This window comes from Mastigoproctus giganteus, chromosome 6, assembly GCF_048544385.1.
Source record: "Mastigoproctus giganteus isolate SK-2022 chromosome 6, ASM4854438v1, whole genome shotgun sequence".
Taxonomy (NCBI): domain Eukaryota; kingdom Metazoa; phylum Arthropoda; class Arachnida; order Uropygi; family Thelyphonidae; genus Mastigoproctus; species Mastigoproctus giganteus.
The window spans coordinates 172,299,095-172,317,373 of record NC_143580.1 but is presented as its reverse complement, the minus strand read 5'-3'; the positions used below and the strand labels follow the sequence as shown (position 1 = coordinate 172,317,373).

Genomic DNA, 18,279 nt, shown 5'->3' with positions numbered 1-18,279 from the left:
AGCAAAGAGTTCTTTACTTATGTAAACTCTAGAAGGAAGGGGATGAATCAGATTGGTCCACTTGATATCGATGGGTCAACTGTTGATGATCCTGCTCAGGTAGCTAACAAACTAAATGAATATTTTGCATCGACATTCACACATGAGGAGTTATTTAGCGAGGGGAAAGCCAGAGGTGTATTCAACTCTAGCAGTAAGCTAGAGAATCTTGTAATAACCAAGAGTAAAGTGGAGGAGAAATTGTTGAAGATAAACACAAGAAAGGCACCCGGGGTGGATGGGATCTATCCAGTTATATTAAAGGAGGCAGCAAAGGAAGTAAGCAAACCCTTGGCCATAATTATGAGAGGTTCCTTGGACTCAGGGGAGGTACCCACAGACTGGAGATGTGCAAATGTCACCCCAATTCACAAAGGAGGATCAAAGGCTGACACAAGTAATTATAGACCTGTGAGGTTAACTTCTGTTCCAGGAAAATTAATGGAGGCACTAGTTAAAGAAGCACTGCAGGATCATTTAGACAAGACTTCAGCTATAGCTCGGACACAGCATGGTTTTGTTAAGGGGAAGTCTTGCCTGACCCGGAGCAATATGGCCTTAGTTGCTAATGCTCCTAAAAACCAAATAACAACTTGCCTGACCAATTTGATTGGATACTATGATGCAGTCACAAAGGAACTGAGATGCAGGGAATAACTTTGATATTATATACTTGGATCTTAGAAAGGCTTTTGATACTGTTGCATATGGAAGACTGCTGCACAAATTGGAGCAGTGTGGCATTGGAGTCAAATTGCTGCTGTGGATAAAGGGGTGGCTGAGGGGGAGAAGACAGAGAGTGGTAATCAATGGACACTGCTCGTCGTGGACTAATGTTATTAGTGGAGTCCCTCAGGGCTCAGTGTTGGGTCCATTATTGTTTTCTGTATTCATAAATGATATTGATGAGGGTTATCAAGCTTAATGTCGAAGTTTGCAGCGATACAAAGGTAGGCAGGGTTGTCAAGGACACTACTGACACTATGCTGCTGCAACAGGATCTGGAAAGGTTGAGCAGATGGGCTGAGAGGTGTCAAATGAAGTTTAACATTGACAAATGTAAAGTACTACACATGGGAAACAGCAACCCCAGAGCAACGTATCAACTCTGTGGTACTACACTGACAGTGGTAGAGAATGAAAGGGACCTGGGTGTGGTTGTGCAGGCAGATATGAAGTTCTCTGAGCAGAGCAGACGGGCTGCAAGAATAGCTCATGGTGTATTGTCAATGATATATAGGAATTTTTCTATCAGGGATAAGGAGGTGATTATTCCCTTGTATAAGGCAATGGTCAGGCCACACCTAGAGTACTGTATACAGGTCTGAAGGCCTCATTTCAAGAAGGATGTAGAGCTGCTGGAACGAGTACAGAGAAGGGCAACAAGATTAGTGAATGGAACAAAGGGGTGCTCTTACGAAGAAAGGCTTAAGTTTTGCAAATTACAGTGTCTGGAGACTAGGCACCAGCGAGATGATCTGATAGAGGTGTATAAAGCCTTGAATGGTTTGAGCATGCTCAATGCTGATGGGATTCTTCCTCTCGCTCAGAATAATCACCTGAGAGGGCATAAATTCAAATTGAGGAAAGACAGATGTAGGATAGACGTGCGGAAATTTGCCTTTAGCCAGCGGGTTGTTGGTTGATGGAACAGACTTCCATCCCTTGTCGTGGAAGTTGATAGCCTAAATAAATTTAAGGCTCAGCTGGACAGGTATTTTGAACGAACAGAGGGGTGAAGTGGAAGTGGTGTTTTTTTTTTTTTTTTTTTTTTTTTTGGCTGATGCTGCATAAGCTTGCTTTCTTGCATCAAATGCCTCTACTAATGCTAGTACTATACAGTACCGCGAGAGTTGCTTAAATTTTAGCCCGGCGGTCAGTTAAATTCACTGGACGGTGTGCCCATTCAATAGGAGAGAACACTGTTTACATACACTCCAGACTTTCTGGCAGGTAGGTACATTAATTTCTTCTTCTTCTTCTTCATCTACCATTTAACCTGGCACCTCCGTAGCCAGGTGGGAAGGAGCAGCAGTGCATAGCACACCCTTCTTGATTAGACCGGGGTTTGAGCCCGTCACCACCAAATACGCAGGATGCGGAAAGGTCAGGGAATGACCACAGCATATCCCGGAGCAATATGGCCTTAGTTGCTAATGCTCCTAAAAACCAAATAACAAAAAAAAAAAAAAAAAACAAAACAACCATTTCACCTCCTTTTTCTTTTTGTTTGTATTCTGGGAATCTATCCCCATATCAGTTAAATGCAGTTCACTAATTTCAGTATTCACTATCATGGTTTACAAAATCATCAAATGAAACTGCCGCAGTTATTTGTTACACCCAAAAAACCTAAAATAATATATGTTTGTCTAGGTCTGGATAGCCTGTACATGTCATTCGTTTCTTATTGCTGAGGTTGATCTATTGTTTCTGTTGTTAAGTATGATCTGCTTGCATCTAAATTTCATCCTTATTTGCTAGGTAAGTTGAGAGTATATTAGGTAGAATCCCAAATTATTTTCGTTGACCTGACTGATTTTAATTGCCATTAACAGTCTTTAGCTTTCTCTTCGGTGCCGTCTGGCACAGTGCACTTTCACTTAAGCTGTGCGTGTGCATGCGTGCTCCAAAAATGAATAAAGCAGAAAGTGCCTCAGCAGCACTCATCACAACCATTCACATAAAACCATAAACCATATTATTTTCTCTTGTTCATATACGGTATTATACTCATCTGGATCTGACATAAAACTTGGAAACTGAACATGAACCAGAAACTGATGAAACATTATTCATTCTAAATACTGAATTATCACAGCTAAGTACATTTTATGCCAGATTTATTCACAGAAAATCATGTAATTTTTTTATCCACCATGATTATTATCATTAGTAAATTGTTTAGCATATTTAAATTTGTTTATTTATTCCTGACTGTTAGGATGCAATTAATTGTTGTTGTTTCCACATGAATTTGCTTTCACTATCTATTGATTTCATCAATTCATGAATATAATACAATGCCCATAAAATGAATGAATTAGTTTTCATATTGAATATATAATCTTTCTCTGATTAAGTTCCAGAAAATAAAGTTTCTTCTTCTTTTCCCATTAAGCATGTTTCTTGTTGGGTTAGGATAGATCATTCTTCCATCTTCTTGGCCTTCATCTACTTTATTTGCCAATGGGCCCCCATTTCTTTAATATTTTTGCCCACCTGTCATTATCCATCCTATTTATTTATTTATTTTTTCTCATTCTTTTTGTCTATTATATATATAATAGACAAAAAGGAAAGAGGTTTGATGTTATTTGGTTTTTAGGAGCATTAGCAACTAAGGCCATATTGCTCCGGGATATGCGGTTGGTCATTCTCTGACTGGAAAGAGGTTGGAGGTTGAGAAGACGAAAGAAGATATTTGTTGACATTAGACTTGAACTTCTGTAGACTGTAATTTTCAGGAAATGAAGGAAGATTGTTTCAGAAAACAGCAGTTGAATGAATAAACGAGGAAGTTGAAAAGTTGGTTCTGTGAGTTGGACAGTAAATGGATGTTGACTGGTGGCGGCACGTGTTCAGACTGTTTTGAAAGAGAGAGCGGGAATTATAAAAGCCAATTCAGAAGAACAGTGCCTATGGAAGTAAGTATCTGTAGAAAAGGGAAGCAGCAGAAACAGAACGGCTATGAGACAAAGAGTGGAGAGACTCTGTTAGAGAGGAGTCATTAATTAACTAACTGCCCTCTTCTGAATGGAATCTAGAAGCCTGAGAGAGAGATTTCGGGGGCACTACCCCAGATGTGGGAACAATATTCCATGGTAGGGCAGATTTGCAATTTGTACAGAGTGAACAGCTGTTTGGAAGAAAAGTAACACCAAGAGTGAAAGAGAAAACCAAGTTTTTTAGATGCAGAGGAAGCAATATTTGTAATGTGCTTGTGCCAAGAGAGATTAGAAATCAGGGTAATCCCCAAAAGAGATATATCATTTTGCCGAGAAATCAGAGTGTCACCAAAGGTAAGCATAGGAGCAGAAGAATCCTTTTTGCGAGATATAAGACAAGACTGAGTTTTAGAAGGATTGAAATCAACTAAGTTGTCTTTGCCCCACTGGAGAATTACCTGGAGATCGGCATTTAAGGAATCTGTAGTGGATATTCGAGAAGTTGAAGCTGATTGAGCAAGGGCAATGTTTTTCAAAATGGAAAGTGGAATGCAATGTGCTATCATTGGCAAAACTATGGATAGGATTTCCAGTCAATGGGAAAAGGTCATTAATATACATGAGGAAAGAACTGAACCTTGAGGGACACCAGCATTAGTGGAGAAGTAAGAAGACAGAGAGCTATCTACCATCACACTCAGTGAGTGATCAGAGAGAAAACTGGATAACCAATTACAAAAAACAGTTGGCAAACCATAAAATGGATCTCATTTAGAAGACCTTTATGCCAAACATGATCGAAAGCCTTTGAGATGTCAAGAGCAACTGCTTGTGTTTCACCAAACTTTTCCATTGAATTTGTCCATAAATGGGTAACATAAGCCAGAATATCACCAGTGGATCGCCACTGACGGAATCCATACTGGCGATCGTTGATCAGATGGAAGGTTTCTAGGTAGTTTAAGAGCTGGCGGTTAATTGATTTCTCCATTACTTTAGAAAGAGTAGAAGTAATTGCAATGGGACGATAATTGGATGGGAGGGACTTGTCACCTTTTTTAGGAACTGGCTGGATATGAGCAAATTTCCAAGAAGAAGGAAAAACACCTTTGGAATAAGAAACTGAAAAAAGGCGGCAAAGGAGTAAGTTCAGGAGCACAGGTTTTGAGAACAAATGAAGAAATACCATCAGGACCTGGACCTTTCTTAGCATCAAGATTCATCAAAATCCTTCTGACATCCTTTTGACGGAAGACCACAGGAGGCATAGAATGGAGCAAGTTGGGATTGGCGGGAGGTGTTTTACCAAGATCATTAATACATGAGTTGGAAGAAAAATGGGATGTTAGTAGGTCAGCTTTATTCTTGGCTGAAGTGACAACAGAACCATCTGGTTTTAACAGAGGTGGGAGCAGAGATGGGAAAAAGTTGCGGCCAATAGCTTTCCCAAGATACCAGAATGCTCGGCTACCATTAGGGCAAGAAGGAAGTTTTCTGCTCTTAGCCTGTTCAAAATCTAGTTTGGACTGATTAATGTCTGCTTTACAATTGTTGCGAGCTTTGGTGTAGGCAGAAAATGAAACGGAAGAATTGGAAACAAGCCAATTACGATATGCAACATTCTTCTCTTGAACAGCCTTAGCACATTTATTGTAGAACCAAGGTTTAGATAAAGGACAAGATTTTAAAGGGTAGTGTGGAATAAAGGATTTCATTCCTGCAAGAATAATTTCACTGACACGATCTGAGCAAACGTTGACGTTTTGAAACAGTAGTCCGACCAAGGAAAAGAAGAAAAGAAATCTCGCAGGTCATCCCATTTTGCATTCTTGTAATGCCAAACAATACGAGGTTGGGAATAGCCATGAGATAAAGGCTCCATTGGAGAAGAGACAATCACCAAGTTGTGATCTGAGGTACCTAAAGGACCACTCACTTTGACCGTGTACTTAGGAGAAAAAGATCAAGCATGTTGGCTGTATGGTTAGGATTGTCCGGTATTCTTGTAGGTAAATGAACAATCTGTGCAAGGTCATTAGAAATTGCAAAAAGCATCTTGACCAGCTGGGTCAGTGTGACTAGAAAACGGAAGCCAAATGGAGTTGTGAACATTAAAATTTCCAAGGAAAATTACCTCACTGTTAGGAAAGTTGGACTGGAGAAAGTCACATTGCAAAGAGAGGAAATCAAACAGCTCCAAGTTATTAGTGGAGTTGGGAGAATGGTAGAGACAACAGATGGATTTGACACAATGAGGTAGAGAGAGATTTTAAGCCAGAGAAAATCAAAGAGAGGAGATTACAAATTGCAATGTTTCTGACAGGGAATATCAGAACGGACATATGCACAAGTACCACCTTTGAGGCGAAAGGAATCATACAGCGAATAATTTGGGGATATGAGATGAGCAGTAATTGAATCAACCGATAACTGAGATTCTGTCAGAAAAAGTACATGTGGTTTGGCAGACTGCAAGTGGAAATGGACATCATTGAGATTAGAATTCAGACCACGTATATTTGTGAAATGAACTAGGAAATGTTTGGGAGGTTTAGATCTTTTCGCAGATAAGCTTACTCTATTAATTTGACAGTTCATGGTGTATTCAATAGTAAGGAAAAGTGGGGGGAGGGACATGCTGTATGAAGTAATGAAATTTATGGATATGGCATACACGTGGTAAGAATATACCCAGATCCTCCTCAAGTCACTATCTGGCAGAGTATAGGTAGCAAGATTATACACTAGCTGATCCAGAAGCCTCCTAAGAGTTACCAATACGTTCGGTCCGGTGTGTACTAACTAGTGGTTGGCTTGCGAACACCGTTTTAGAGCTGTACCCTCAAAATGTAAGGAAGAATGGATCTCGCCATGATGTTCGTCATAACCTCAAAAGTCATCAGTCATACTGCATGATGGAAGAGATGGGTTGACTGGAACTTAGCTCTGGAGACTAAACACTTCAAGCCTCCAATAAGCAAAGTTTTTATGGTGGTATTGCACCAGTTGATGAGTCATCTACCACCTAGTATTGCCTGGTAACACAGAGGGGCGGCATTCCTCCATGTGGTGTGGGTTCCACATTTAGGAATGCCAAGTCCATGCTCACCAGAGAAAGAAAGAAAGAAAGAGAGAGTATTTCATGAGTTGACGCAATTAAACATGTCACTGACATGCTTTCTGAACACTTGTGCTTTGATTCAGCTATATATTTGTTAATTGAGAGGCCGTATTTTACATGTAACCTTGATGTATAATCTACACATTGCTATTGTAATATATAATATAATATATATAATCTTGGTGTTATTGTTTAGTTTATTCAAAGTGATTCAGTTTTATTATTATTATTATTATTAGCCATATGATGCAAGGAAGCCTGAGGTTTTTGCTGCACCAGCCAAAAAAAAAAAAAAAAAATTCCCCCGTTACAGAGAGAGAGAAGGGAATCAGCAAGAAAGAAAAAGAATGATATTATCTAGCTCAGGATTTTGGGTTTGCCAAGTCCATACTCGCCAGAGAGAGTGAGAGTGAGTGTGCTGATGATGCAATAAACATGTCACTGACATGCTTCCTGAACACTTCTGCTTTCATTCAGCCCACACAGAAATATTTTGTTTACCTAGTTTTACAATACCAAATCACAAAATATATAAATTTCTGTATATTTATTCCTGATTTATAGGAAGCAAATAAATGTTAAATTTGCTTTTACTTTCACTATCCTGTTTATTTCATCAATTTATGAATATTATGCAGTACACATAAAGTGAATGAAACTTAGTTTTCACACCATGTATATAGTCTTTCTATGACAAAATTTAAGTTCCAGAAAATAAATTTCAGAGAAAATATAATCTTGGTGTTAATGTTTAACTTATTTTTGTTATATTCTTTAGTTAGACTTATTGCTATCATTATGGAGTCATTTAATGCATTTTAACTAGTATGTGAAATGTTTTCAGAGCTTTGAGAAGTTATTTGAAGAAACAGGATATGCCTGATGACAGAAGAATTAGTGTTATCACTAATGATCTTGCAGAATTTGAAAAGAAGGTTGTTGAAATTAGGAAATCTATAGCAGAAGGAAAGAAAATCAGAGAAGCTGCTGAAAATACAAGAAAACCAGTTGCTGCACTGAAAACCACTGATTGTTCTGTAAAAACCAATATTCAAGATGATGAAAATATGAGAGAAAATTGTGATAGCATGAGAGAATGTAGTCTCTCCCCAAAAGAAAAACGTATTGAAACACACGTTGCTGAAGTAGCTTGGCAGTGTAAAATGCTGGTTGATCAATTTCGCTCTATTAAGGAAAATTCCATGGTTGTTCTTGACGAATTTGGGTTAACCAAATTGTCAGAAGTTATTGCAGAGGTGTCTTGCAGTATATAAATTTCAACAAGTTTGCAAGCCTCTTTAAAAAGCCATTTGCTCAGCTGCTAGCATTATTTTTATTGAATTAATTTGTATTATCTACAACTGCTGGACAGTTGTATAAGTAGTTTTTAGTCATTCCTTTAATTAAATTAACTTTCATGTCTTCAGTTATGAATGTTATGAATTTCTGGTGAGCATTTTTATTTTACCATATGTTGATTTATTTGTTGTATGTCATAATGTGTTCCATCTCTTTCTGTACAGATTTAGAAATGTGAACGTTGAATTGTAGCATACATACTGGATAAAAATCAGTTTTAGTTCCAGAAAAGTTATAATACGTATACATAAAATTCTTAACTGGTATATAATATTTTTAAATTTGTGGTGGGGAGAGACCAAAATCATTCTTTTAAGTTAACTGTGATTCACTTGTCTTTTGCTTCTGTAATCATTTCTGACCACAGACTTAAGTGTTAATTAACAGTGAAGTAAGATTTAGTTTTTCTCTGGAAATATGCATGCACCATATATGAGAAGTTCTTAACCAAAGTTAAAACTGAAGTGAAAGAACTGTTTTAATTTTGTAAAAACAAAAAATGGAAAAAATTCCAGAATATAAAATTGCAGTCCAAGTATTAATTTTAAAATGTTATTTGTATCGAACTATCAAGAACTTGTATATAAAATTCACTCTACCTTTCTATTGAGAGAAGCTATTCTAAATTGCTGACTTATTCAGAGCTTTAAATTGTTCTGTCTCGTGACTTTGTTATAATTTTGAATATTTGTTTTTCAGTATGTTGAAGGAGTTTTATGATCATTAATCATATCTTTAAATGTGATTCACTTCATGCATTAGATCCATTCAGGAATATTATATAAAACATATATACACCACAGTAATGTAAATTTGGTTTATTTTGTTATCTACTGTTAAGTTTATTGTATGTGCTTTATAGAAATAAGTATCAGAACATAGGAACTTTCTCAATCCTCCCTAACTTACATGTGCACAAAGCAAACTGAATCACAACTTTGTATTCTTGATTTATTATCCTGTGGATAGTATACTGCCTGGATTCAATTTGTTTTCTGTATGTGAACAGAGGCCTGACTAAAGGTTGTACTGTGATGTTTTTTTCTTGATTGTAAAATGCAAAATAAACCTAATGTGTTATTGTAGTGCCTCTAATTTCTGCACTATTTCTGAGAAATAGTGCAGAAGGAAAATTTATTTCTAATTCTCTTTTATGATCAAAAAGAATTAGAAATAAATTACTTTTAGAACATTAGCATAGATCGGAGGTTCCCAAACTTTCTCGGTTCATGGCACCCTTAGTGTCTCTAATTTCTTTTGGCCCAGGGGACCTGGGCCAAAAGAAATACCTAACGTAGTGGTTTTCAACCTTTTAATAATCCGATTCTCTCTGTGTGTATATATAAAATTAAAAAAATATATATTATATGATAGTTATTATAATAATATAATTATAAAAAAATTACAATTCATAATACAAATTATATATAGTTATATAATAATTTTATTCTTTCTATAGAGGTCCTAAATAAATATCAGTTATAGATCACTACAAAATTAAAAAGATATGGTACAGTGAATACCATACACCTTTTTATAATGAAATAAATATATAAATTTCAAAAAACAAAAAGGGTTTAAGTAACTTAAACCCAAATTACATGGCACCTCTGGTGTGTTGTTGGGGGCACCCTGGTTAAAAACCACTGGCATAGATAATGGAACTGAGTGAATTTGGAGCAACCCCCCCCCTCCCCTAACACCAGTGACTGTCTCTGGTAAGTGTTATGCATTTCCAAAATAAGAACATTTGAATTTATTTAAAAGTTTATTATATAAAGGAATTTCTGAATAATGGAATGCATGTCATCAGAAAGGTAAAAAAGGAAAAGTTTCTTTGTATTTCGGCAGTTATTACTTGTAAAGAGACATATTATTACTTGGTATTTTAAGTAGCAGGAACTGTTTTAACATGAATAATTATTATTAAAGCATGCCCACTGTAGAGTATAATTAATTCACAGTTTTTAGTGTAACATCATAATATTGCATATATATTGGTCTCAAGTTTTTTTTTTTTTTTTTAACCCAGTGAAAAATCATGAAAATCTCCAAATAAAATAATGTTTTTTGATCATTTTGTATATATTTTGCATATATTTGTGTGTGTGTATTCTGTTGAATGTTTTGCATATTAACATGCAAAATGATCAACAGATTGATATTCTCATTCATTGTCCTTTCAGCTTATCAGTGCCCAACAGAAAAATTATTCCAAAATTCATGTGGAACTTCCCTTTCTTTTGTTTTTTCATCATATTCTTATGATAAAAAAATAGTTTTTTGTTACAAAAAGCTTTTCCATTAATTTTATAAATATTTGATTTTGTATGTAAATAAGGCATTATTGGACATCATCAGACACCTATATTTTCTGATGTCCTCTGATTCCACAAAAATCTTTCAGGTTCTGGAAATTATTTGTAATGTTTTATTATTGATTTTTTATTTTGTGTGTGTGTGAGAGAACCATGATTGCACTTCTTGAGCTACTGAATAAAGCATGTGCAGTGGCTTTATATATCTGTATAAACAACAGAAATTACATTGTTTATCCATCATTTTATTTGTACAGAAAAAAATGGAAACTTGTAGTATGTTGTTTTCACGAAGAATGTCATAGAGCCAAAGAATTAATTACATTCATAGATTATTTTTTTTTAATCTTTATTTGATCATAAAAATAGCAAACTTTAGTGAAAATATGTACATTTATATGGAAATCTGTTCATCTATTCTACCATTACATATAGTCAAATATTTGCTATAGTTTAAAGTGATAGTTTAAGTGTAGATTTATTGTCTTTCAATTATTACTATTTATCTGCATGCAGAAAGTCATATAGAAGTGTGATTAACTGTTGGATTTTACTATCTTTAAATTGTTACTGTTTATCTGCATGCAGAAAGTTGTTTAGATAAGTTTTGTGTCCTTCAGTAGTCAGTTCTGTCAATATTGTTATAGACAACAGAATTATTAAAATGGAAATGAGTGCTGTTAGTGGTATATTTAGCAGTTATAATAGTACCTTATATATTTAACCACTTTTTAAAGACTAGTATATCTTTCTAAGAATTGATACTGTTAGCTGTTGGGTATTGACTTAAACTGTCTTGTTACATGTTACTGTTAAATGTTTTATACTGAAAAGACCATGTTTTATTGAAGTACACTGAAAGCCGTTAAGGGAGTTGTAACCTTAACAACTGTTGAGCAAATTCATATTTTATGGGAAAATAATTATAAAGAAAAACTGGGTGTAAAACTCATATTTATATGGTTACAGTAGTGTGTGATATTAGTGCCAAAATATTCTTCTTTTACATTATGGTACATATTTTTTTATTAATTTCATCCCTTTTTTTTATATAATGATATTTTTGTCTTGATTCTCTTTATTTATTCAGAGATATAAAGTATGTTGGAAGATATTTTGAAATTTTCAGTGAAACTGTCATCATATGTAATCATAATAAAATATATGGTGTTCATTTGTGCTGTTTAGAAAGGATGAAAGCAGCTATCCTTTGATATTTTTAATTCATATGAGTCTTTTATTAGTGAGTGATTTGTGCATAATAATTCTCATTTTATTTCTCTGCTTTCATCCATTGCATTTATAAGAAATTCATATAAATGCTTTTTTACCCTTATGCATGAGATATTTCCCAGTTATTTTTCTTAGACATAATGAAAATAGCTTGCTGTAAAAGCAAGCACCAAGGAAATACTGCTCAATGGATGTATATTTCTCTAGTTTACACTGTTTTTATTCCAAACTAAGATAAGGAGAAATTTCTGCAATGAGAACTTCATTTAAAGTGTATCTCATGGTAGAAAGAGCAATACACCATGATGCATAAAACATTTTCATCACAAGCAATCATAAAAGTTAATTTTTTTTTATGAACAGCTGTTGAGCCATTTATTTATTTATTTTTATTATTGTTTTAACTTTGAATGTATCTTAATTCCCAATTTCTCACTCAGTCATGCTGCCTCTTGATTTGCAGTTTTTTCCAGGGTGTGGGGAACCAGGAATGAAGAAAATATGTGCTTTAAAATGAAATATCACAGTAATAAATTAAATGTTGTGGCTAAGTAATATATTGTTCTTTTTTTATATAAAATGACAAAATTATGTATAAAATCTTAATAATAATTTAAATTACCTTTAACTTTATAGAAAAAAAGCTCTTTTTTTTTTTTTTTTCACTTTATAGAGAAAAGCTCTGTTGTACTCATATTTTACTAATACACTAACTCATTTTATGAAACCTAAAATATTTTTTCATAACTATGTACATGTTATATTCTCTATGTACATGTTATTTTTTCAGTTGAGAAAATAACATGTATATAATGCAAACCTCAAGATTTACCTGATGTGGATTAATTGCTTGGTGAGGTAAGGTCTGTAAGGTTGTATATATTTGTCTGTATTACATTCTGGCAAATTTAAGTTATAGTTTTTTTATGTTAGTTGTTAAATCTGTGAAATTGCCTCAGATGTTATTTCAGTGGTTTTAACAGTTAAAAAAAAAAAAAAAACCTTGAAATTATGTTAAATGAGCAAATAATTATTACATTTGTCTCGTTAAATTTATTTTCTTCATTGTTATGGATACTCTCTGTACATATATATAGTGATTTGCGACATTAAACATACGTGTCACCATGAAATGGTGACATGCACATTTTCATACGTGTCAAAATGTCTCAAATCACTGTTTTATTAAATCTAAAGCAGTAATGTGATTTGCCAACACCCTGGTCCTTAGAAAAACTTGGGCATGACAAACATAATAAATTTAACCACTGTAGAGGTCATTTATTGCTTTTAAATGATGTACCAGGAAATTTTCAATTAAACTGTCAACATATGTAATCATAATAAAATATATGGTTTTCATTTTTGCTGTTTAGAAAGAAAGAAAGCAGCTATCCTTTGATATTTTTTACCCATATGAGTCCTATTAGTGGGTGATTTGCACATAATCATTTCTCCTCATTTTACTTTTCTGCTTTCATCCACTGAGTGTAAGAAATTCCAGTAAATGCTCTTTACCCTTATTCTGTTTTGGTAACGACTGCAACAGAGGTCCTCATTAATTGAACTGCACAGTGCTGTTCTTCTGAGTTGCATTGTGTCTTCTATTAGTAATGCAAATGAGAGAATGAAGCAAGCTTATATAGCATGAGTTACAAAACAAACAACTACCTATCTCATCTGTTCATCCTCTCTAATAATTTTTCTAATTCTTCCTTAAATTTATTTGAATTATCCACATACCAGAAGTTTGTTCCAACAGTTGATCAATCTGCCCAAAAGCAATTTTCACTCATATATCCTGCAATCATCCTTTTTCAAAGTATATTTATGTCCTCTTATGTATGTCATCTGAGCAAGAGTTAGGATGCCATCTGCATTTAATTTCCTCAATTCATTTAAGGCCTTACACATCAATTAGGTCTCCTTGCAGGTGCGAAGTTTCCAGACACCGCAGTTTTCAGAACTGAACTCTTTTATGCAGGCCCGTGCAAAGCTGGTAATAGGCCCAGGCCAAATGGGAAATGTAGGCTCCATTTCAAACTGCTCATTAAGTATTTTTGTAATCAGTGCTTAAATACAGATGATTTGTGTATGGGTATATACATGTACATGTAGTGTACATGATGTACTTACAAGTAACAGAACAGAATAAAAGAACCAGAACGATTTATAAAAAAGTAATGGCAAGCAATTTTATTCAAAATGTATATAAGACAGTAGAGTACAGTACGGTAATAAGAAGCAGTAAATACAATAGTACATCATGTTTATTCTGTATTCAGAATTTCAGATCAGAAATGGTCATCACTTCTTCACATTCAGAAATGCTTTCCATGCTTTTCTTTGGGCAAATTCATCTATTACACCAGAAAAATCAAGCAACTTTGCCTTGTCACTGTTGATGGTTGATATGCAAAATTGACAAAACGAATTAAATCATACTTGACTGAAAGTATGATTTAATTCGTTTTAAGACATTGAAGCTCCTCTTATTAGAGGCCACTGTTGCTGGCAATGACAGAAAAATGTGCAGCGTGATGAGGACATTTGGGAAAACATTGCTGAATCTCGAGTTCAATATTTGACCATAAATTTTCTTTGGTAACACAGTATCGAATTTGAAATTTACATCAAAAATTCTTTTAAAAGACGTGCTTCACTCTGATTATCACTTGAAATATGACTTGGATATCATAGCTGAAACTGTTTAGTTTTTTCTAACAACTCATTCTCATCTAACTGCTTAAAGTGCCACAAAAAGTGGCGCCTCCGTAGCCAGGTGGGAAGGAGCAGCAGTGAGTAGCACACGCTTCTTAATTAGACAGGGGTTCGAGCCCATCACCACCAAATACAGAAGATGCGGAAAGGTCAGGAATGACCACCGCATGTTCACGGAGCAATATGGCCTTAGTTGCTAATGCTCCTAAAAACCAAATAACAACAGCCACAAAAAGTCAAATGTCCCTGAGAAAAGTGGCATGAAAGGCCATCGATAACAAAGCCAATTATAGTGAAGAACACATTCACCCTGCAGTAATTTTCGGCATCCTTTTGAGTTGGGTACCCCGTGTGAGTAGCAAATCTATCTGGCACACCAATATTGATTGACACATGCCGTGCTTCTTTAAGTATATCATTCGATTTCTCTCTTAGTTTCAGGATATCTGCCCATAGTTGATCAATGTTGTCCCTTTGTAGAAAGTACTACTACTACTACTTTCTACATCTAATGTGGCATCATGAGATTCTATTACCAAGTTGACTTCATGGATCATTGTGAGAACTTTAATCCAAATGGCTGACATCATTACACATTCAAAGGTATCCAAGTATTTTTTTATACCCCAAAGATCAGGCTTACACTCTGCTGTCAAATTAGTAACTTTACTCAGCTCTTCCACTGCATTTCTAACACTATCCAAATGCTGTGCAATTGGTCTTACCCAGTCAGTTCTCACTGATCATCTTGTTTTTGACATTTTATGCAGTGAGACAGGAAGGTGTTCTTTCAGTATCTCCCACCGCTGAGGACTTGAACCGAAGACATTGAACATTTTCTTTATTGATTCCAAAGAATGTTATAGCTTCACTGCAGGCTTCAGCACAATCCGTACCGAGATTCAGAGTATGATTTGCACAATTGGAGAAAATGCAGTTCTCATTCTTCTCCTTTAAGATAGCCTGTGCATCACTGTACTTTCCTGCCATATTGGAGCCATTGTCATGTGTGCTTGACCCACACAGTCTTCAAAGTTCAGATTGAGACTTACTAATAAGTCTAAGATTTTCTCTGCAATTTCTTCACCCTTATTTTTGGAAAATTCATGAAATGCATGAGTTCTTCAATAGAAAAACTGGTATCTTCCCTCTTCACATATCTGATGATGAATGATAGCTGTTCTTTGTGAGAACAATCAGGCATTCCATCAACAGCAATTGCAAAATACTTTGCAGCTTTTATTTCTTCAATAATGCTCTTTTGCACAAATGATCCACAGATTTCAGTAAACTCATTTTGTATTTTATTTGATAGGTAGTGTACCTGGAGCAGTGTTTCATTCTCCTGTGCATTTCGTACACATGCTGCAACATGTTTGGCTAATACTGAATCACGTTTGCTCAGAAGCTCAACAATATTCCAAAAATTTCCATTATGGCTATCGTCAATTTGTTCAGAAGAACCACGGAAAGCAAGCCCCCTCTCTGACAAAAATAGGATGGTATCAAGAATGCGATGAAGAATTTTCTTCCATTTATTACTTTGAGCCTTGAGCTGGTCAATAATATAATTGTAAGTTGAAGTTGAAGCACCACTCATTGCTGCCTTACTTGCTTCTTTCCATGCAATATAGTTTTCCTTGTGTAAGTTAGAATTTTCATGACTTGGAATGTGATCCTTTAATTTTCTCCACCCTTTCTCAATACTCCATCCTGAATGACTGGTTAATACACTCACATTAGCAGAGACATCTCCCTTGGTAAACACAAAAAACAAGGTGCACAATACAGTGATTGCTTTGCTTGACTACACAGCCAGTCTCCTTTATATTTCTCTCCATTTGTCAATGTTACTGTAAAATGGCAAGTTGGAAATGAGTGATTATCCTTATCCTTGGGAACATCAGTTGGTACTTTAAAGTCCTGAACTTTTAGAAATGATTCAGTGTCAATTCTATTCCTCTTATCAATAAGTCCAATGTCGATTTGTGATGTGGAGGCTTTTACAGCTCCAGACCCTTTTTCGTTATTATCAGCATCAGCTTTATAAAAAAAAAGACAAAGTTGGTAATTGTGGTTACACTGTTTGCTCTTATCAGTTTATCATCAGTTTCTTTGGGAGTTTTACCTTCTGTATATGTAACTGGTCCTGGTCCAACAGCTTGGTTATCAAGATCAGTGTGGTCATTCTCTGATTCACATTGATGGTGATGTCTATTACAAAGTCAGTAATTGATTTGGATTTTTTGACAGCAGCTTCTTGCAATATGGCACGCTTTCTCTTTGCTGCACCACTTTCATATTTTTTCATTGTCCCACAAAACTGATATGAAGTGAAAAAAAAAAATGATATTAAGTAACACATCTTAATTTTATTCACCCTACCAGGGAGAGTAGGCCCCTCAAAATCATAGGGCCATGCCACCTGTCCCCCCCTAATATGGCCTGCTTTTATCGTAAGAGTACCCTTTGTGTTCTTGACTAATTTTGTTGACTAATCTCTGCCCTGTGTGAGGCAGTGCTCAAGGTGCTGCTTAACGTTGCCTTGTACAACAGGACAGTCACCCCCCGCTGTCTATTGTGCACAGACCTTGTTTGTTCTTGATATATCCCCCCATAAAAAATAATTACTTGTTTTTACAAAAATCGGCTGCGGGATGACTATGAATGGCTGCAGCAGTGGGCTTGAGGAAATCTGTGTGAGATTAAAAAATCCTGACGTCTCTTGGAGAATAACCAATACAGTTCTGCTAGTGCAGTGTCACCTGTTTTGCATAAACTGTTGCAATGTTTAAACCCTTTGTTCATTTCAAAAGCTTTAAGCAAAAGGAAAAATTCATTTCTCAGCATTTTGAGACATCTTGCATTCATTGCCATTCCAAAGAATATGAGACCAGTTAACCCATGTTATTATTTCTTATGGGAGGCTACATCAAGAAGTAGGTTTTTGCACATCAACTACAAGATACAATGCAATTCACAAAGAATTATGAAACTACTGGTCCATTAATGTTGATATTTGTCTCACAATTGTTACCAATCTGGTATGTTGTTTGCAAACTGTGCAGGATATCAGTGGTGACCACGTTGAAGATGTTTTTCATGTCTGAGTATTTCCTAAGGACCAGAGCTTTGGCAAATTCTATTGCTAATTTAATAAACTTGTCATTGTGACATCAAACAAATGTCATCATTCTGTGACTCATCCCTGTACACATACTCAAGGTGAGGCAGTAAAGTTCCTGGACTGGTGCAATAAAAAGAACACAAAGTTGAAGGAGCTCAAAAATTTTTTATTTTTTTTTTATTTAAAGTAATCACTATAATTGAATGTACTTATTACGCCATTCTGAAAGATTCTGTGAAGAGAGTCAGTGAAGGTGTCGAAACAGATGATGTTCAGTTTAGTGGTTACTTATTTCTTTACGGCCTCAACATCCTGAAATCTCTTTCTTTTGAGGGGCAGTTTCCATTTTGGGAAAGAGGAAGATGTCTGCTGGGGCTGGGTTGGGAGAGTAGAGTGGATGGTTGATCTGTACAATGCCATTTCATCAGAAATATCTTCACAGCAAGTGCAGAATGTGCAGGGGGCACTGTCATACAAGAACCAGCTACCTTCTCTTGAAATTGAGGCCTCACCTGGGAAATGTATTTCAGTTCTTTGAAGCACCTGTACATAAAACACATCAACCGTCTGAAAATTTCCCTAACTTTTGCAACTCTGTCCGCATTTCAAGAGGTTGATGGATGCCCACTTCTTGGGCCATCATGAACATCCCACATCCATCTTTGAAGTGCTTATACCATTCAAACACACTGG

General features: G+C 35.5%; 1 protein-coding gene across 1 annotated transcript in view; it reads left to right on the top strand.

Annotated features, from left to right (window-relative positions):
• LOC150084749 (uncharacterized) overlaps nt 1-8,102 on the top strand; it is a 60,847-nt gene extending 52,745 nt beyond the window's left edge. The window contains exon 4 of the mRNA XM_090376345.1: nt 7,673-8,102. Coding sequence (XP_090232471.1) covers nt 7,673-8,102 — 430 coding nt within the window. The remainder of the gene's footprint in view (nt 1-7,672) is intronic.
• Nucleotides 8,103-18,279: the final 10,177 nt, after the last annotated feature.